The sequence below is a fragment of the Muscardinus avellanarius genome (assembly GCF_963383645.1).
Source record: "Muscardinus avellanarius genome assembly, chromosome: 4".
Taxonomy (NCBI): domain Eukaryota; kingdom Metazoa; phylum Chordata; class Mammalia; order Rodentia; family Gliridae; genus Muscardinus; species Muscardinus avellanarius.
In genome coordinates, this window is record NC_137789.1 from 119,126,432 (window position 1) to 119,146,818 (window position 20,387).

General features: G+C 52.6%; 1 protein-coding gene across 1 annotated transcript in view; it reads left to right on the forward strand.

The window, feature by feature from the left end:
* SLC29A3 (solute carrier family 29 member 3) overlaps positions 1-17,673 on the forward strand; it is a gene marked incomplete at both ends in the record, with an annotated part of 36,505 nt that extends 18,832 nt beyond the window's left edge. Inside the window, 4 exons of the mRNA XM_080694820.1 lie at positions 2,600-2,682; positions 7,904-8,130; positions 11,930-12,092; positions 17,019-17,673. Coding sequence (XP_080550946.1) covers positions 2,600-2,682; positions 7,904-8,130; positions 11,930-12,092; positions 17,019-17,673 — 1,128 coding nt within the window. The remainder of the gene's footprint in view (positions 1-2,599; positions 2,683-7,903; positions 8,131-11,929; positions 12,093-17,018) is intronic.
* Positions 17,674-20,387: the final 2,714 nt, after the last annotated feature.

Here is a 20,387-nt window from a genome sequence, read left to right on the forward strand (position 1 = left end):
CAGCACCTTTGGTTTACTCTCTTGGTTGGGTGGCCAAACTTGGTGAGGGAATTCTATAGGGGTGAAAACCTTAGAGGAGGTGGGGGTTGTGGGGTCATCCTGAGTCTGCTTACCAAACCTCATTTTACTAGAACTTTGCATACAGGCAGAAACAGCAGATAAAATTAAGTCAAAACCACCATGTCTAGCCAGGCACACACCTGACATCCCAGTAATTTTGAGGCTGAGATAGAAGGATTACAGGTTGGAGGCCAGCTTCAACAATTTAGTGAGACCCTGTTTCAAAATAAAAAGCTCTGAGGATTCCCCAGTACCAAAAAACAAACAAACAAACAAATTTCCTAGCAGGACTTTTAGGAGGTGCTAAGCCAACCTCCATCACCTTCAGCAGGTTCCCAGCCATGTTGCTTGAACAAGGGTCAAGCTTCAAGTCCATTCTACCTACTGGCATGTTCTTTGTAAAGCAGAAAGATGGGCTCAGTCAATAGGAAGAAATTTAGAGGGGTTTTTTTTTTTTTTTTCAGTTGTCAAGGTTTTAAAAGCTTTCCTATAGTTTTCTGGTTAACTATCAACAAACCAGAACATTTTTAGTTACTTGGAAAAATCCCCATCCTTAAAACATTCAGGGAACCGAAGCCTGCTCAGAAAAGTAAAAACAGAGATTCTTCATCCTGAGAGAGAGTCATCCATGGACCCACCACCCAGGGATAACTGCTGGAGGAAGGGGCCTTGCCAGGGCCTTGACCCTGGGCATCTCGGCCCCCTGCACCTCTCGGCCTAATGGTCTCATCCACTGCTCCCATCATGGCCTGCCTGCCTCACGCAGGCCCAGCCCCTGCCTCAGCACAGAACTGACTGATTGTGCCTGGCCAGTCCCGGCTCTGCTGAACCCATCAGGTCAGGAACAATGGGATGACACCTCAAAAGCAAAGGCTCTTTCTAAGGCTCATGGTTGAAGGACCACACCAGAGCTGCGATTATCATTTTAATTGCAAGGCCACTATGACCTGATATTCAGGGTGCAGATTTCAAAGACCACAAAGCCCTCTGCAGTTTTAAAAGGGGCCATGGGACAGTCTCTGCTTAGCTTAGGGCAGGCCATCACCACATCTTTCTTTCTTGGTCTCCAGGTTACAACTGTACTTGTCCCCCAAGGAGAATCCACCCTCAATTTAAAGGTCTGACTGCAGCCCCACCACCCAGGCCAAGACCTTTTCTCAGGGGCTCCACCCCACTGCCCCACCTGGAGCTCCGTGGAACACACTGCTCCTTCCTCTGGTTTTGGGGGAGGTAGCACGGATTCTGATCTCTCTTTTTGTTCTGAGCTGTTAAAAAGCTTTCATACTCCCAGTGGGACACAGGACATTCCTAATGGACAAGAAGTGTGCCCTGTGCCCTTCAGCACCCCTCGATTGGCAGGACCTCTGGGCACTGGCAAGCCTTCTGCATATGTTGTTTCTTGCACTTGGTGCATGGCTCCTCGAGCTGTGGCCTCAGTTAAATTTCTTAAGCTTTCCAGAGTGGCATACTTACACTGCTTCTTTTTGTCATTTGTTCAAATAATATACTTCCTATAACTCTTTTGCATTTGTCACACAGTAAATGCTTAATACAAATGGGCTCTTGTCTCAGAACTTATCACCCACCTGGGGTTTGTGGTTTAACCTACAGTGACCAAAGCCAAGATGGTTGGCCCTTTCCAGTGATGTTTTCGTTTGGGGGATTGGGTTGTTTTTGCAGCACTAGGAACCAAGCCAGGGTCCTCAAGTGTGCTACACAAGCACTCTTCCACTGAGCTCCACCCTCGACCCCTCTAGCGTTTTGATCTTAAAGACAGGTATAGCAAGGGGTGGTGCACACAAAGGGAAATCCATCCTAACGAGCTGGCAGTTCTCAGAGTTTTGACAATCATGTCTGTTTTTCACACAACCTTAGCCGTGAGTTCTAGGAAATTCTCTGTCCTTCTGTGGGCTCAGGCAGTCTCCATCCTATCCCAGAGCTGCTGGGAAATGTCCTTCGCCGCATCCTGGCCAGCCTAGGAGCCACTTCCCCAAAGGGCTGTGACCTTCCATCGTGGCTCTGTGGAGGCATGGCACCCAGAGCAGGACCGCGGTCTCCCTGCAGGGCGGGCCCCTGGCATTTTTAAGGGGCCTCCCTTGGCTTCCAGAATGGGAGAATGTGCTTCAATCGGGATAAAGCCTGCTTCGGTGATTCTGCATTTTGGCAAGGGGTGAGAAGGCTAACAGGGCTAAGTTTTTATTTTTAGACATACATCAAGTCCTGCCCCCAGTGCCCTGGTCTCCAGGTGGGACAGGTCAAGAGGGTGGGCATGTGGTCCTCCCTGGGGCAGGGACAACATCAGATCTTCCCTCCCAGCATGCAGTGCAGCTGATAACAGCCTCTGTTGGTTTTGACTGAGTGAGTGTCTTGGGTTGTGGCGGAGCTGGGACCATGTGAACTCGGGTGGGCCTGGCCGTGCTCCCAGGTCTGAGGACAGTGGGAAGCCCAAGCAGGGGGCCTGTGTGTGCTCTGCAGTGTTGGGGGGCATTCACCTCCAACCCCAAGTGACCAAAGCCACCTTCTCACTCTGTGCTTCCAGAACTACTTTGAGAGCTACCTCGCCATTGCCTCCACTGTGCCCTCCTTGCTGTGCCTCATGGCCAACTTCCTGCTGGTCAACAGGTAGGCCTCCTTCCTTCCTCCCAGGCATGACCTCAGTCCCTGCCTTCTCCTCTCCCTTCTGTCCATAGCAGCCACAAAGCGGGAGGCAGACAGCTCAACTTCACACATGCATCTGTGGAGCCAAGCCAGGGCCCCAGGGAGGCCCAGCCAGGCAGCTGGATTTCCACCTTCCAGCTACACTCAGTGACATCAGTCAGCAGCCGGAGGCATGCGGGGACACATGGGTTCCCTCCTTCTCCTCTCCAGGCTGTCAGGGCCCAGGCCTTGCAGAGAAGCCCTCACTGTGCAGTGTAGAGCTGGCAGAGGCCGCTGTGTCAGCCTCTCAGGAGGGAGCATGGGGCTCCTGACGTCATGTTGGCAGGGGTTGGGAGAAGCTCTATCTGGGTACAGCAGGGAAGAAAAAATTCTTTAGGAGACTAGCAAGTTAGCATGACCCAAGGACCCCACCAGGTGAAGACCCCACCGAGTGACTCTGCCGCCCAGGCCCAGTTTGAGTTTACAAGGGCAAGAGCCCTGGCTACTTCACCTGCATTTCCCTCATGCTGCCAGCCAGTGATATTGTTAGCCTCACTGTGGTCTGGAAACTGGAGCTTCTCTTGGGCACGGCCTGCTGGAACCTTCCATCACTGATGATAAGTCTGTTGCACCCAGCTCTGGTCAGTTTGCAGTGACTCCCTGGACCCCTGGCTGAAGAAGGTTCTAAGGCAGAAGTGGCCTCAGGAAGTGTGCTGTGATGGATTAGTGATGTCTGCTCTGGGTACAGAGGAGGGAGGGCAGCAAGAGTCCTTGTGTGTGTGCTAAGCCTGAACAGAGAAGTCTTTCCAAACTCATGCTATAGTGCCATTCCAGTGATCCCTAAATACAGTCACTCAGAATAATAGCAATAATTCATTTCTTTCATATTATGGGGTCAACAAGGCTCAGCTGGTGGCTCCGGCTTAGTGGCCCTCACGCAGCTAAGAGCAGACAGGCAGACAGTGGCTGGGGCTAGAACCCATTCACTTTCTTCTTTCCCCTCTCCCTTTTCTTCTTCTCATCTCCCACGTGTATGCTCAGACTCTAGCCAAAGAGCAAATGTTCCAGCAAAGCCAGGGAGATGCTATGTGGTATTGGAAGCCACATAATGTCACTTTGTCCCGCTTTGACTGCCATGGCCACCTCAGAGTCCCCTCTGTCCGGGGACCTTGACCTCACCTCCCCAGAAGGAAAGTTAAGGAATTTGTACCCCTTTGAAAACCAACGTGCAGTCTAAAATTTAGAGAGAACATGATGCTCAGATGAGCCTGAGGGCCTCCAGCCCCCCAAGCAAGGAGCTGGTCCTGCTTGGGCCCCACCTCCTCTGCTCCCAGGGTGGCCAGCAGTGTCCTCAGTGGGGCCAGCCTGCGGAGACCCTGCCCCAGGAGCTGGGGGGAGTGAGTACCCAGCTCCCTCAGCACTGCAGAGGAAGAGAGGGGTGGCAGGCCTGGCGTTGGGGAAGCCCCGGCCTCATGCTGTCCACTAGCTCAGTGGCCGTAGGGACGGGGGAGGGTTGTCCAGCTGGGGCAGCCAGACCTGCATGATTGAGAGCTCCCATCCCCTTCCAGATGTGGAGCCACCATCTGAATGTTAGCAAGAGTGTGGTGCTCCCGTAACCCCTGTTGTACATCACTCAAGATAGGCAGCAAGCCGGGAGGGTCCGTGATGTTACCCTGCCTTCCATGCAAGGTCAGGGAGTGTGCAGAGACCCCAGGGATGCATGGGGTGGCCTGCACGCTTCTCTCCTGGTACCGTCTCCTCCATGGTGGGGACGTCCTGCATCGGCAGTGAAGGCCCGGCCTCAGGGCTGGAGGAATGATCTCCAATAAGGATAGCCCCTCTGAATAGTCAGTCCTGTAGGTAACTATCATTTTCCACTGGCATGGCAGCCCCAGAGCGCAGAAAACTACTGTGGCCCCTCTTGCAGACAGGAAACAGAAGTTATCAGCTCCAGGTCTCATGCTTTAAGGGTGGAGACAGGGTCTGTCCATGCTAGAACCTTCTCACCCCACACCTGTGCTTGGAACCTGTGGCCAACCTGCCTCCCAGCCCCACGGTTTGGCAGATTTCCCCTCCCCAAAGATTCAGGCTGCTGGAAGGAAGGCCCTTCTTTGAAGGGGCTAGCCCACCCTGGGCCTACCCCTGCCTTGCCCGGGCACCAGGAGAGGGGCCAGGGCAATGTGGGAAAATGCTCCCGGGCCACCATCTGTTTCCAGGCTATGAGAGGATGGTTTGGGCTAAGTTGTTTTTTTATTTAATGTGCAAGATTAAAATGTCTCCTTTTCTCCCCTCCTGGAGCACCCTGGCTTTCTTCAACTGGCTCATCCATAATCGCCAAGTGTTTTATTATGTTAAATCTGCAGCATCATAAATACTTATGAGGAGGATTTACATTTTGGAGACTTATGAAGAAGCCAGTCCCCTGGGGTCCTTGAGCCCTCACTTATGAGGGGGTGGGGCTGGCAGCCTGGGTACCACGGGTAGCCCTCTCCAAGTGACTTCGCTGTAAGGTCACCTGCTCTGGGGCTGCGGCCCTGAGCCACCCTCTGGCATGTGCCCTGTCCCCAAGTAGAACCCTGACCACCAGCACAACACTTGCCTGGACTTTTCCTAAAATGCTAAAGCATCTCTGTCTCCAGGCCACTCCCCCAGTGCTGGAGGAAGAAGCAGAAGGGAGACCATTGCCCCTTAGTGCCTGGGGCAGGCTAGAGCAGTATGTTTCCTCAAGGGCATCCCCTCGGGGCCGGAGCTCAGGCTGGAGGCTCTGTGCAGTGGCTCAGCGGCAGTCGGAGGTGCTGAGGAAGCCTTTGCAGATGAGGCTGCTCACAGGGACAGGAGCAGCGGTCCAAACCTGGCTGCCTTTGTGGATGTGCTTGGTACCGACTTGATTTTCCACTCTTTCCCCTCCTGGGAGCTGAGCAAGAAGTCCCCTATTTCTCTGCAGAGCCACCTTCTTGTTCCGGCTGCTAATTTCCTTATAGTGGCAGGCACCCCAAGAGCTCCATGTCACAGCACACTCCTGCCGGACTTTTTCTTCACTGGTTTGCGAGGAGGCACCAAGGGCGGAGGCCACTGGAGGCTGGCGGTGTGCACAGCCGCGTTGGTGCCATGCTGAAGGACTGGAGAAGCAAGTAGAGGCTGGGTGGTTTAGGTTAGTGTGAGACACGGCCCTGCACCTCGACCTCCTTCACTCGTCAGCCTGTGCTTCCAGCTAACATTTACCAGGCTCTTCAGGAACTGGTAAAAACTTCTTGGCATTTGTCCTCAACCTGTCTCCACTTTAATTTCTTCAAGTAGAGAATGATCAGTTATTAAGGCTTTAATATTACCTATCCCAGCCTCTTCTGTTTAGAAATAGAGAGAAGCAGGCCAGAAAGGTTGAGTATTTGCCTGGGGTCACACAGCAAGTTGATGGCCATACAGAAAAGTATTGCTGGCTCTTACCTTGTGGGTGGGTTGGGCAGCTCCAGCTGCCAGGAGAGGGAAGGGGCCCTGTGTGACAGGGTTGAGTGTGTAGGGTCCCCCTGAGCACCAAGGCAAAGGCTTGTCTGCCAGCTCCCAGGGTTCCTGGGATGCTCTGAGCCCCCAGGAATTCTCAGTGCCCTGACCACACACACCTGTGTAATGTCTCTCAAGATTCACTCATGCATACTCAGGTGTGCTGCCCATTCATGTTCGCAGTCCAGCTGAGGTGTGGCCTCCGTGTAGTATCCCATGACTCCCAAGGAGAGCTCTGTGCTCCCAGGTGTGCCCACGCTACCCTGAAGCCCTCCTGCTGGAGCATTTAGCCCAGGAAGACACAGGGCCTGCTGCTGCGCTGCCCGGCATCCCTCGTCCCCCGCACAGTACCAGGCACACTGTAGTTGTTCACTTACACGTCTGCAGAATGAGCATTCCATCAGGACATCGGCGGGCTGAGCAATGTGCCGGGCTCCCGTCCCAGGGAATCCCCTGCAACTCAGCCTGCCCCTCGAGAGCAGAGGCAGCGCCTGCTCTCCCTTCTGCCACGAGGGTCAAGAGCCTCAGGCAAGGCCAGGGCCACAAAAGCACTTTGAAAACCTCCTTCCTTGCTTCTCCCACTCTTCATTTCAGACCTCTTGATGTACACATATCTGTATGTTTTTTCTACCTTTCAAGTTTGCCTTTTTTCATCCAGGAAAATCTGTGTATATCTAATCTTTCTTTCAGCTCCCTCCCCTCCACTGGTTAGCGGGAAAATGAACTAAATACCCAATCCGGTTTAAAGCTTAGTCTAATCTGATGATTTAAGCAGCCCTTAAGATGATTCTTCCTCTCCTAGAATAAAAATGTGCACTCTCTCCTCCAGCCTCCTTCCCTGCCTCCTCCCTGGGCAGTGGGGGTTGAGGGACTGGTGAGCCTGGTGCCTGGTGGCTGTCTGGTGTTAGGGGCTATTGGACCCCTGGCCCTGCCCACGCTAGTATGGTCTCAGCTGCCACCATCCCAACCGAGACCACCCTGGGAGGCCCCAGCCTGGCCCTCTGCTCTACTACCAGATTTCCTTTACCCCAGCAGAGGCAGTGGGGCATCATTTTGAGTGCGGAGTAGAGCTAGGCCTCCAGGTTCACAGCCAAGTGTGTAAGCAAGTGTCTTAACCTCTGACCTCAGCCTCCTTAACCATATCCCTGGGATAGGGAAGAGCAGCTATCCTAAAGGGCTGGTGTGAGGGACTTAGTAAACTCTTAGAGGAGAGCCCAGCACAAAGTAAGGACCACATGTATGCCAAAACGACGATGTCAGTTTTCTTGCCCTCCTCCACTTCCTACTGCCCACTTTGGGGGACAAGAAGCCCAGGGATGGTTGCTGTGTTTAAACAATAGATAGAACCAGTGGACAGGAGCAGGGCGCTTACCTGGCTTCCTGCCCTTGACCCTCACAGCAAGGTGGAAAGCAGCAGTGTCCACTGAGCGCCCTCAGCTGATAACACCCTCAGAGCTATACCCAGCTGGTCTCCCGGAGCCCTGCTGCAGCCCGGAGACAATCGGCTCTCTTTCTCTTGAGCCAGTGCTCAAGGGGAACCCCTAGGGCCACACAGCTGGTGAGCAGGAAGGCAGGGTTCAAGCCCAGACTCCTGGTGGCAGAGTGGATGGTCCTGACACCCAGCTCACCCACTTCCCTTAACACAGCTCAGGAGCCGGCCACATGGAAGCCCAAGGCATGGCTAACACTCCTGGTGTCCTCGCCCCAGGGTTCCTGTCCATGTCCGTGTCCTGGCCTCGCTCACCATCACGCTGGCCATCTTCGTGGTGATGACGGTGCTGGTGAAGGTGGACACTTCCTCCTGGACCCGCGGCTTCTTCACTGTCACCATAGTCTGCATGGCCATCGTCAGCGGCACCTCCACAGTCTTCAACAGCAGTGTGTACGGCATGACCGGCTCCTTCCCCATGAGGAATGCCCAGGCGTTGATAGCAGGTGAGCCATGTTCACGGTGGAGTGTTCACCTGACTGTAGGCTCAGCCAGGGCTGGGCTGGGCCCAGGGCTTCAGCTCCCTCCACGTGGCCCTCCCTGTTGCTGCGTGGGCTTCCTCATGGCATGGAGTCCAGGTTGCAGAGCCAGCATCCCAGCGGGCCCAGGCTGGCCACTCTTTTGGTCTTAGCCATGGAAGCCGCGTGGGATCCTCTACCAGTCATTGGCTCATCTAGACTCGAGGAGACAGAGCCGCTCACCTGTGTGGGAGATCATGGAGATCACCCTGGAAGAGCGGGTGGGAAGGGTATAGACATAGTTGCAGCCATTTCTAAATCAGTCTTCCTCTATGTCTTTCCTTCCTCCTCCATTTCTCCCTCTTCCTTCCCCTTTATTTTACCTTCTTCTTACCTCTCTCCCCGCTCCTTTCTCTCCTTTCCTCTTTTCTGTCTTCTCTTCCTTTCCAGTTTTATAGAGGAGCAAGCTCGATCCTCTCAGAGCTGATAACCTAATGAACAAGCCCCTTGGTCACCTGGACTCTGGCATCTTGTCAGCCTGCACACGCCTGACTCAGGCTGACCCTTCTAGCTGAAGTTTCGATGCAGAGGCTAAGCCTGTGGTTGGGACCTTGGCTGTTTTATCTCTGACCCCGATGACCCTTCAAGGTAAAAATAGAGCTGGGTCAGTCAGTGCCTGTGCTTTCCCGGGAGACCACCATCCCCTAAAGCAAGACTGTAGTGTAGAGGCACATTGTAAACATTTGCCTGCCTGAGAAGAACTGCGCAAAGCACCTACACTGTGCCCATCACCTAATAATGCCAGATAGTGCATACAGGATGGTAAGTACCCTGACAGGCTCCCCTCCCACTCCACACCAGCGCCAGACATCACTAATAGATCTCTATCCTCCTGAGCCTCTAAATCCCTCTCAACACAGCACTCGAGGCAATTACTCTCCACAGATCAGAGTCGAGATGTGAGCTCCCGTCTGTTTGCCATTTTTGATATAGGATTAGGCTTCTGGTTGTATCCTGAGAAACCCTTGGGCCAAAAATAAAATAAAAATGAACTTATTGCTAAGTTTCCAGAGTATAGCCAACACTCCTATAGCAGTGCTTTAAAACTGGCGGGTCTAAAGTGGTTTTCAAACATTAATCCCTGCTGTCACCAGAAAGAGCCCCTTAGCCCTCTCTCCCTCCGCCCTACGGGGGAGGACTGTCCAACATGACCTCAGCCTTGCTGGCTGCCTCCTGGGAGCCGATGACCCAGCAGACCACTTACATTGGCAGGTGGCTTCTCCTATCCTTCCTCCCCTGTGGATCTTCTAGCGATGGGAGTCTCCTGTGGATCCTTCAGAAAGTGCATTTTTGAAAAGGTGGAGACATTCAGGGCGCTGCTTCAACATAAATGATCCGGGGCCCCAAGCTCTTGTCCTTACCGGTGCAGCCCCTCTGGGTTCCCCACACTGGAACATCTGAGGTGTCCCGGTGCCCCACCCCCCCCACCTTGTTTTTTGTCCAGAGGAGCCCATCTGTGAATATTCTGGGCATGTTAGCATCTGAGGAACAATTCATTTGTTTTGTACTGGTGTTTTTTTTTTAAAGCCCTCATTTGCATGTATTTCCATAACTGATGAGATAAAAGTAGGGAGTCATGAAGGATGAGCTCCCGGAGGCCTGGTTTGCTGTTGATGATAAAATTGTAAATTCTCTCCAAGTTGGAAGGGAGAGGGGAGATTCACTAGGAGGGGCGTTAAGATCTCCTCCGCGGGGCAGCTGCCGAGCCACACGCCGAGCGGAACCCCGGTTCTCAGGGAACGTCCAGGTGGGATTATACATCTCAGAAGTGGGCCCCCTCTTGGCAAGGGGTTTACCCATTTGTCTCTGCTTTGATGTGGCAAGGACAGAAATAGCCAAAACCTAATTGGGAACCGATGGGATTTAATTGGAATCTGGCGCTTTTCTGCAGCAGGCCCTGTTCTGAGCACCTTACTTGTAATAATCCTTTTACTTTTCCTAACAGCCCTGAGAGGTGGGCATGATTAGACAATTAGACAAGAAGTGGAGGCTCAGAGAGGTTCTATGACTTGCCAGAGGTCACACAGCTAGAAGCAGTGACTTTGTTTTGAGTCATTAAGCCGTCCCACCTTCCGGGCCTCACCCAGGTTGGGGGAGAATCCCATGGAGGCCGGGGCTGTTCCTGCCAGCGCCCTTGGGTGAAGGGTTTCAGTGACCAGGCATTGTGGAGACCTAGGGCCTCACTGTCCCACCCCGCACCCCTCCAGCAGTGGGCAGGACAGGACACCCAGTGAGAGCCACCTGGGGATGCCAGAGTGCATGCCCGCCTGTGAGGGCCTTAGCCCTTTGTGCTCGGTCTTCTTCTTGCTCTTGGAGAATAAAGTCCCGATGCTCTGAGGCCGCTCAGTTGGAGGTGTCCAGCAGCCACCGCGGTACTGATATGACCTCCTGTCCTTGTACTCAGGGCCTTTCCACCTCAATGCGTTCCCAGGATGCTACACAAAGTGTTTGTCCCTCTTTCCACATGAATCGCGGAAGGAACAGTCCATGGTCTTCATGGACCTAGCAGGACTGTCAGCCCTTCTGGCTCTTGGCAGGCAGATCGACTCCCCATGGCCATGAGGGCCCAGAGAAAAGAGAGATGCACCCACTCCTGCCTCCCAGAAGCAGCTGGGGATGTGCAGGAGGGGAACAAGTGCTGTCCACAGGCTGCCCTGTGCCGGGCCTTTTCCCAGCATGGTCTCATTCAGTCTTCAGAGCAGCTGTGCCAGACAGGTGTTATGCCCATTTTACAGATGAAAAAACTGCACCCCGGAGAGGCCATTTTAGCCCCCAAGGTCACAATTAGCTCCAGCAGTCAGGGTCAGATGTACATCCACTTAGCTCTGGGACCTCAGGGTCCTGAGGTGAGATGTGTGTCAAAGTCCTTGGTCAAAGCAAACAAACAAACAACCTCCCCACCATAAAAGATGAGCATGCATCTAGAGACTTTTGGGTACAGAGAAACAGGCCTATAATCAACACTTGGAAGGCCGAGACAGGAGGATTGCAGGTTCAAAGCCAGCCTTGCAACTTAGCGAGGCCCTCAGCAACTTAGTGAGACCCTTTTCAAAATAAAAAAAAAATAGGGTTGAGGAGGATGTAGCTCAGAGGTAGAATGTCCCTGGGTTTAAAAAAAGAAAAAACCTACGGCAAGGAGAGCATTCCACACTGGTGGGCTTGCTCGTGTAGGGGAAGAGTGTGCATGCAGTGTGTGTGTGTGTGTGTGTGTGTGTGTGTGTGTGTGTGTGTGTGTGTGTACTGTGTGCACACACACGTGCTCACATCTGTATGGTGCTGCAGCTAGCTTGGGGTGCAGGAGAGGTCCCATGAGCTGGAGTGTGGGCAGCGGTGGCTTCAGTAGCCAGGAGCAGCTCCCCTAGCTGGGATGGGTGGGACAGCAAGCCGACTGCATTAGGAGGGCCAGACTTTTTTCCTGGTTTGGTTAGTGGCCGAGGGCAAAGGAAATCCAGAACTCACTGAGATTTCTCACCCTCAAATCTAAAATTTCAGTTCCTACTGGAAGGGCAGTTTTTAAGAGATGGAGGTCAGAGGCCAGAGATGAAACCTGGGTAGGAAACAAACCAGCAGGGCCTCCTGGGAGGGGAGTCTGACCTGAGGAGGGGCTGAGCTGGGGATGCAGAGAAGCCGCCCTCCCAGTCTCCCTGCTGTCGGCCAGGTTTGGGCCCTGGAGAACTGCTGCACTTTCCACTCTGGGGGCTTCTCATTTCGGTCCTCCTCTCTGCAGGAGGAGCCATGGGAGGGACCATCAGTGCTGTGGCCTCGCTGGTGGACCTGGCGGCGTCCAGGGACGTGACGGACAGCACCCTGGCCTTCTTCCTGACGGCGGCCGTGTTCCTCGGGCTGTGTGTGGGGCTGTACCTGCTGCTGCCCAGGCTGGAGTACGCCAGGTGAAGACCACCCACCCTGTCCCTCCCATCCATTCTGTGGATGATTGAAGCTTTATGACGCCTTCTTACACTCGATGCTATGTCTGTTTCCTTCTTACTGCTGTCCCACTGGAGTGCGAGGTCTACCAGGGCAGGTGCTTGTGTTAGTTTTGTTCCCCTCTTACCCCAGGGCCTCCCACTGTTTCTGGCTCCAAGCCCTTGTTTAGTAAATTGTCTTGGCCTTGTATGTAAGATGCCGGCTCTGGGCCACACTGCAAACAGCTGGAATCTGCAAGTTTGGTGGGTGTTAGAAGTGAGACCTGAGCAATAATAACAGATAACACTTCCCACGTGTTCAACACTCCCCCGCGCCCAGTGTGCTCAGCTTATCTGAGTGTGTCCCATCCCAATGGATGCTCACACACCCTTGTTCCTCTTAGAGTTACTATTGTATATTGTTAGCCCCATGCACAAATTATCAAACCAAGGACCAGCGCAATCAGGTTACTTGCCTGAGTCCCACGCCAGCAGGTGGCAGAGCCAGGGCTCGGGCGTGCGTCCAAACCGGGGCCTGTCGCCACTTCCTACCCTTCTGGACACATCTTGTGTTTTGAGTCTCTCTTGCTTTCTCTCTACAGTCTCCTTGCCCTTTCTTGCTTCTTTCTGCTCATTGGGAAGCCAGCCTTTAATTTCTCTCTTCCTTCCTTCCTTCTTTCCATCCATTCATCCTGGGGTTTGAACCCAGGGGCGTTCTACCTTCCATCTACACCCCAGCCCTTTTGTTTGGACACAATGTCTTGTGGAGTTGCTGAGGGTCCTGCTAAGTTGCTGAGGCTGGCCTTGAACCTGTGATCCTCCTGTCTCAGCCTCCCAGGTACTGGGATTACAGGTTCAAAGCATTTTCTAAGCCATTTTCTTACCTGATGTAGGGAAGGTAGGAGCTGTCCCCATCTGATGGGCGAGGACGACACTGAATCTAACAGGTGGCGGGTGTTCTGCCCCTGCCCGCGGTGTGAGCCAGCAGGGCTGGGAGCACCTCATCTCATGCTGCTCTTTTCCACAGGAGCCTGTTCTTGGTGGCAGCACTGAGCTGAGCAGTTTTTATTTATTATTTATAACAACTCATGCAGTTATCATCGTATTTTCCCACTTTACAGATATGCTCCGGGTGGCTCCCCTGGTGAGTGGCAGGCAAGGATTGACCTGTCTCGGGAGCTGGCTGTACAGCATCCCTGGCTGGGGACCTGGAGGGTTTTTTTTCATTCCTCCCATCCTTGTGAGGGGCATCATCGCATTGACCCCAGAAGCACCCCTCGCCTCCTCTAGAACCCAGTTCTACCTGGGGGGTCTTTCCCCACTTACAGAGTTTCCACCACTTTAGTGGCTTCAGGATAAAAAGATGACTAAGCTATTAGACACTGCCGCATCTCAGTGTCCCAGGCACCTACAGACCCCTGGGGCAAAAATCGCCCCGCAGTGGCTCTGTGGCATCTTTCCCCTGACTCCTAGGGTCTGACTGCTCACTGTCCCCCCCAGGACCCCCTACCCTGCCTGGCCTCTGGTCGTGCTTATAAATTATTTTTTAGTCTCTTGATGAACCTGAACTGAGGGGCAGGAGAGCCTCCTGCTGCCGCTTCCTGGTCTCCTGTTTCAGGATGCTTGGGCGAGTCTGTTCCGGGGAGGTGGCTGACCTTCTCTGTCTGCAGGACTCTGTACTGCAGCCAGGGCAGGCTCCTGACAAGCAGGGTGGTTGGTCGGTGTAGATTCCAGGCCGGCGAGACAGGCCTGCAGGGCTGTGCCGCCCTGTGCGGGCTTCTGCTTCTTTGCTGATTAAAACTCAGGCCAAGAGAGCTGTGCTCCCAGGCTGCTGCTCCCACTAAAGCTGACTTAAAAGGGAGCCCACTTGTGCTGGGCTTGGGAGGGTGGGATGAAGCCATAGATTTGGAAGCACGTATGGGGGAGAGCTGCCATCAGAAGAACTTGGTGGGTAAATTCCTCAGACGGGAGGCAAGACCTGGTGCTGAGCAGAGAGAGAGAGCAACAGGGCCGTTTCTTCCCCACACAGTAATTGCAGAAGGAGAACGTTCAACGCTAAAGCCCCTTGGTCAGCATCACACAGAAGAATGACTCCGACAACAACCTGCTTGCCATCTGTAGGCTCTCAGGATGGGAAGACTGGCAGGGACTTCAGAACCTCATGGCTCTGTAAAACTTCCATCTTATAAAGGATAAAACAGGCCCGAGATGGGCACACCTGGCCCAAGGTCACGCAGGGAAGCAGGAGCAGGGCTGGAACCAGGACTTGCCCATCATCAAGCTGCAGTTTACCCCACAGGTGGATCCCAAGCCCTTGTTTTGAACTGGGTTTAATTCAGGCAGCCTATATCTCCTGGCTTTCAGATACCTGAGGCTCAGAGAAGTTGGGTGACTTGGGCAAGGTCACACAGCAAGGCAGAGAGACACAAGCAGAAGTTGGGCAGATTAATGACAGTCAGCATTGGGGATGTGGGGGTAAGACACTTTTATGGGATTATAGACTGGTCAGATTTTTAAATAAATAGGTACTCTGATAAATATTAATAGGACAAGTCACTTAGGGTGGATAAGTAATACAGAAACTAGATAAGTTGGTACTTCCTATCTAAACAGTGGTTTATCAGCCAGGCGTGGTAGCGCACACTTGTAATCCCAGCATTCGGGAGGCTGAGACAGGAGGATCATGGTTCCTGGCAAGCCTCAGCTACTTAGACCCTTTGCAACTCAGTGAGACCCTGTTTCAAAATAAAGAATAAAAATAGGGCTGAGGGTGTAGCTCAGAGATAGAATGCCCCTGGGTTCCATCCCCAGTACTGCAAAAAAAAAAAAAAAATGTGGTTTATCATCACTATCAAAATTCTAAAGATGCAAAGTGTGTGTGTGTGTGTGTGTGTGTGTGTGTGTGTGTGTGTGTGTGTGTGATGTGTTGCTGAAGAGTGAACCCAGGGGTATTCAACCTCTGAACTATACTCTGAGACCTATTGTACTTACTTACTTATTTACTTATTTTGATGGTACTGGAGATGCAACTCAGGGGCATTCTACCTCTGAGCTATACCCCCAGATCTATTTTAGTCTTTTATTTTGAAACAGGGTCTCACTAAGTTGCAGATGGCTTCAAAGGCTGGCTGCAAACCTGCAATCCTCCTGTCTCAGCCTCCCAAGTACTGGGATTACAAGTATGTACCACCATGCCCAGTGATGAAAACCTTTTAATCCAGTGGTTTCCTGTTCTAGAAATCTCCCCTATATATGCAAGGATCTATGTACAGGGGTATTCATTGCAATATGACTTACAGTAGTGAAAAATTAGAGCCAAGCTAAATATCCACAGGAAGGGGAGCAGTTAGATTACATATGCATACCCTGAGCATTGCGCTCAGGAGAGGAGACACAGAGCCAGGTGTCTCTGTGAAAGGATGGCCACAGGATATGGTTCTTTAGGCCGTCATGCATATGCATTTATGAATAATAGTTATGTGTGATTTGGGCAGTTATATGATATATATGTTATTCATCTAACATATTTAGGCTTTATATTACTGTGGAATATTTTACAATACATATAGTTTGATTCCACACAACTCTGTGTGTGTGTGTGTGTGTGTGTGTGTGTGTGTGTGTGTGTGAGAGAGAGAGAGAGAGAGAGAGAGTGTGTGTGTGTGTGTGTGTGTGTGTGTGGTTTTTGCACATGCATGGAACAGTTATCTACCAGGTCAGTACCATTCATGAGTGAGAAAGGGGCAAGGAGGTGAGAGTTGTCTTTTTTTTTTTCCCCCTTTGGTGCTAGAAGTTGAAACCAGAGGTGTTTTACCTCCGAGCTATAACCCCATTTTTATTTTATTTATTTTTTTATTTTGTGGTACTGAGGGTGGAACCCAGGGGCTTTTCTACCTCTGGGCTATACCCTCAGACCTATTCTATATTTTATTTGGAAACAGGGTCAAACTAAGTTGCTGAGAGCCTCACTAAGTAACTGAGGCTGGCTTTGAACCTATGCGATCCTCCTGTTTCAGCCTCCAAGCGCTGGTATTACAAGTGTGCGCCACCACACCCAGCCTTATTTTATTTTTTATATTTTTAAATGCTACTTTTTTTTTTTTTTTTTTGCAGTACTAGGGGTGGAACCCATGGGCATTCTACCTCCGATCTACACCCCCAGCCCTATTTTTTTATTCTTTATTTTGAAGCAGAGTCTCACTGAGTTGCAAAGGACCTCACTAAGTAGCTGAGGCTGGCCACGAACCGTGATCCTCCTGTCTCAGCCTCCCAAATGCTGGGATTACAAGCATGCGCCACCACACTGGCTAAAATGCTACTTTAAAATGCTGTTTTATCAGCCAGGCGTGGTGGCATATGCTTGTAATCCCCGCGCTTGGGAAGCTGAGACAGGAGGATCGCACAAGTTTGAAGCCAGCCTCAGCTGGCTTAAGAGACCCTGTTTCCAAATAAAATATAAAATAGGTCTGGGAGTGTAACCAGGAGGTAGAAGGCCCCTGGGTTCCATCCCCAGTACCACCAAAAAAAATTTTTTTAAATGCTGTTTTATCTCTACCTCACCCCTCTAAAACAAAACAAAAACTGATGAACCCAGGCAGGACTGCCAGCTCACCCCTTGGGGTCAGCACGGCTTTCCTCTGTCCCTGTTTGTGGCACAGCCATCCCCACCAGTGTAGGGGACTGGAGTCCATCCTGCAGGCCTCCTCTGGCCACCACACCCGCATCTGCCATCTCAGGGACTTCCACACTGGCGGGCCCTGCTGGACTTAGGCTTTGTGTGCTGGGCCTAAGGGTGCTCTTCTGGGCATACCCCATGGCCAGGCAGCTCTGGCTCTTGTTCCTGCCCCTAGAAGCCCCACATGACATACCCTGTGGGGGCCCACTGACCTCTCACCCGCTCTTCTCCTGCAGGTACTACATGAGGCCTGTTTTCCCAGCCCGCGTGTTCTCTGGTGAAGAGGAGCCACCGCAGGACTCCCCCAGCACCCCCTTGGTGGTGCCTGGGCCCAACGGGCCCCACACGCCACCCCTCCGCCCTATCTTGCAGAGCACCGCCAGCCTGGGCTTCTGTACCGTCTACCTCTTCTTCATCACCAGCCTTGTCTTCCCTGCCATCTGCACCAACATCGAATCCCTCCACAAGGGCTCAGGCTCGCCGTGGGCCACCAAGTTCTTTGTGCCCCTTACTACCTTCCTGCTGTACAACTTTGCTGACCTGTGTGGCCGGCAGGTGACAGCCTGGATCCAGGTGCCGGGCCCCAAGAGCAAGGTGCTCCCTGGCCTGGTGCTCCTGCGCACCTGCCTGGTCCCACTCTTCGTGCTTTGTAACTACCAGCCGCGCGTCCACCTGACCACGGTGGCCTTCCAGTCCGACATCTACCCTGTGCTCTTCACCTGCCTGCTGGGGCTGAGCAACGGCTACCTCAGCACCCTGGCTCTCATCTACGGGCCGAAGATTGTGCCCAGGGAGCTGGCCGAGGCCACAGGTGTGGTGATGTCTTTCTACATATCCGTCGGCTTGGTGCTGGGCTCAGCCTGCTCGGCTCTGCTGGAGCACCTCATCTAGGCGGGGGCAGTGCTTCCGTGAGATAAGGAAGGAGGACCAGAGGCTCGGATGGTATGGAGGAAGGGGATGCAGAGAGCCCCCTTGGAGAAGCTGCGCCTGGTGGTGCACGCTTGTAATCCCAGCATTTGGGAGGTAGAGACAAGAGGATCGTGGTTCATGGACAGCCTCAGCTACTTAGTGAGGCCCTTTGCAACTCAGTGAGACCCTCTTTTAAAGTAAAGAATAAAAAAAATAAGGCTGGGAGTGTGGCTTGGAGGTAGAACACCCCTGGTACTGCAAAAAAAAAAAAATGCAAAAATACAAAAAAAGAGCCCCCTTGGGCCTTCTATCTCCTAGGATGCTGGTGAGCCACATCCTTACCCATCCATTCAAGGGGACATTTCAGACACTAACAGAATGCTGGGGACATGTGAAGACAATGCCATTACAAAGGTGGGTTTCACCTTCATAGCCAGTGGTCACCCACACTTAGCTCCAAATGGTCACAAAGCCGGAATGTAGCTTGGCTCTCCTCCTAGCCAAAGCAGGATGGAGAGATCCCAGCCCTCTCCACGTTGCAGGGCCCCTAGGATGAGAGGCCACCCTGGGATGCTCAGGCCCAAGACCCAAGCCTGTGCAGACCCTGCTCTCTGTGGGAAGAGAGCACCTACCACTGGACTGGAAACCCAGAGAGACTGGCCTTCCCAAGCGTTCCTTTCCTCTATCTGGGCTCCAGGGCCCATGCCAGAGACTGGGCACCTCAGGCCTTGATTTCCAAACGGGGGTCACTATGGCCTGGTGGTCTACAGTATGACCAGAGTCTCTTAATGTTTACAATGTGTCAAGGCCTTTGGTTCAAAGGCACAATAAATACAATATTCAGTGTGAGCCCTCTTGATGTCTATACTATGTGGGGCCCTTGGTAGTATACTAAGATTGGATCACATGGGGATATGTTACAAGCAGATATCAAAAGTTCAGGGTTGTGCACATTGTCCAAGAAGAGTAACCATGAGGCCCTTCTGCCACGGGCTGAGAGTGAGGGGAAGCCAGTCCTAGAACCTAGAAATGTAACCCAGCTCGGAGGTGGGGAGGGGCATCAGACGCCGTCACCTGCAGTGAGGAGCTGAATGTGTGAGTTCCCTCCCTGCCTCCTCCAGCTCCTCCATGTCTCTGCCAGAAGCGGGTGGCCAGGACGGATGGTAGACTGGAGGGCAGGAGAGGTCCGGCCTGGGGTCTGGCACCTTTGCTCTTGTGGGTTGACTGTTTTGTTTTGTGGTACTGGGGATTGAACCCAGGGGCATTCTACTTCCAAGCTATACCACCAGCCCTTTTTTATTTATTTTTTGTTTGAAATAGGGTCTTGCTAGGTTGCTGAGGCGGTCCTTAAGCCTGAAATTCTCCTGTCTCGGCCTCCCAAGTACTGGGAACACAGGCATGCCCCACCTTGGCTGGCTCATGGGTTTGCAGTTGACCAGATTTAAGAGCTCTAAGGCTTTGGTCAGCAGGGTCCGGGGTTGTTTTGTTCTATTTCCCACAGGTAGCTGCACAAATTGGAGTTCTTTCACCTGTGGAGTGCCTGACACAGGTAGTCATGTCTGGTTTTCCAGGTGCCTCGGAGGCTCCCACAAGGCTGTTTTTTGAGGAGAGAGGCTAGCTTGGGGACCAGGAAGACAGCGCCCGATGAGACCCAGCATCCTTTCTCAAGATTCCTCCAGAAAGTGCTTTGCTTGCCCCAAGTGGAGGCAGCTGGGGAGCCAGGAATGAGCTGTCTCTGGAGGAGGGCTGCTGTGCCTCTGCCGTGTCCTGTGACAGCTGGTTAACTGGGAAGCAGTCCTAATCCACCCAGTGGCAGCGGCTTACTCTCCCACCGCTGTCTCAGCTGGGCTCACACTCCCTCTCTGTGGCCAGAGAATTAAAGAGGACAATCTTGAAAGGTGTTCTAAACTTGATACCTATATACTTAAAAAAAAAAAAAATCCCCGTTTCCCCTCTGTAGAACCCAAACCTCTCCCTTGCTTGTCCCCAGATTGTGGATGACTTGGGGTTTGAGTCTGCCCAGTCACCTCAGCCTCAGGGGCTTTAGAAATGGGCCATGTGTGTGTTTCATAGTAGAACAACAATCTCTGGGCACCCGATGGAGCCTTGCATTGCATGATCTTTTTTTTTTTTTTTTTTTGGTACTGGGGTTCCAAGAAGCCCTTCTACCTCTAGGCTACACTCCCAGACCTATTTTTACATTTTTATTTGGAAACAGGGTCTCCTAAGCCAGCACGTGCGGCTGACTTCGAACCTGCGCGATCCTCCTGTCTCTGCCTCCCAAGCGCGGGGATTACAAGCGTGCGCCACCACGCCCGGCCTTGCATGATCTTTTAAAGGGAGATACTTTCAAAGTAGAGGAGGTGTCCATGTTAGACAATGATTTATAGTTAGCCTGGGGCGAAGGGGAAGAGGTGGCAGCTGCAACCAAGAAGCTGAGATGAGGGACAAAATCAGCACCATCTCCTGGGCTTGGGGAAGCAGCAGAGCTTCGTTAGGAGGGGCTGGTTGCTTAGCCAGAAGGAAGATTATCTCCTTTGTTACCTTAGTGGGCATATCACAAAAGATCAATCCTTCCCAGGGAGAGAGGAAGGGAAATAAAAATGCCTGTCTAGCTGGGGGGCGGGGGGATGTACTGTAGGCTGAGACCAGAGGATCCCAGCTTTTTTAAATAGCTTCAGCAATTGAGTGAGACT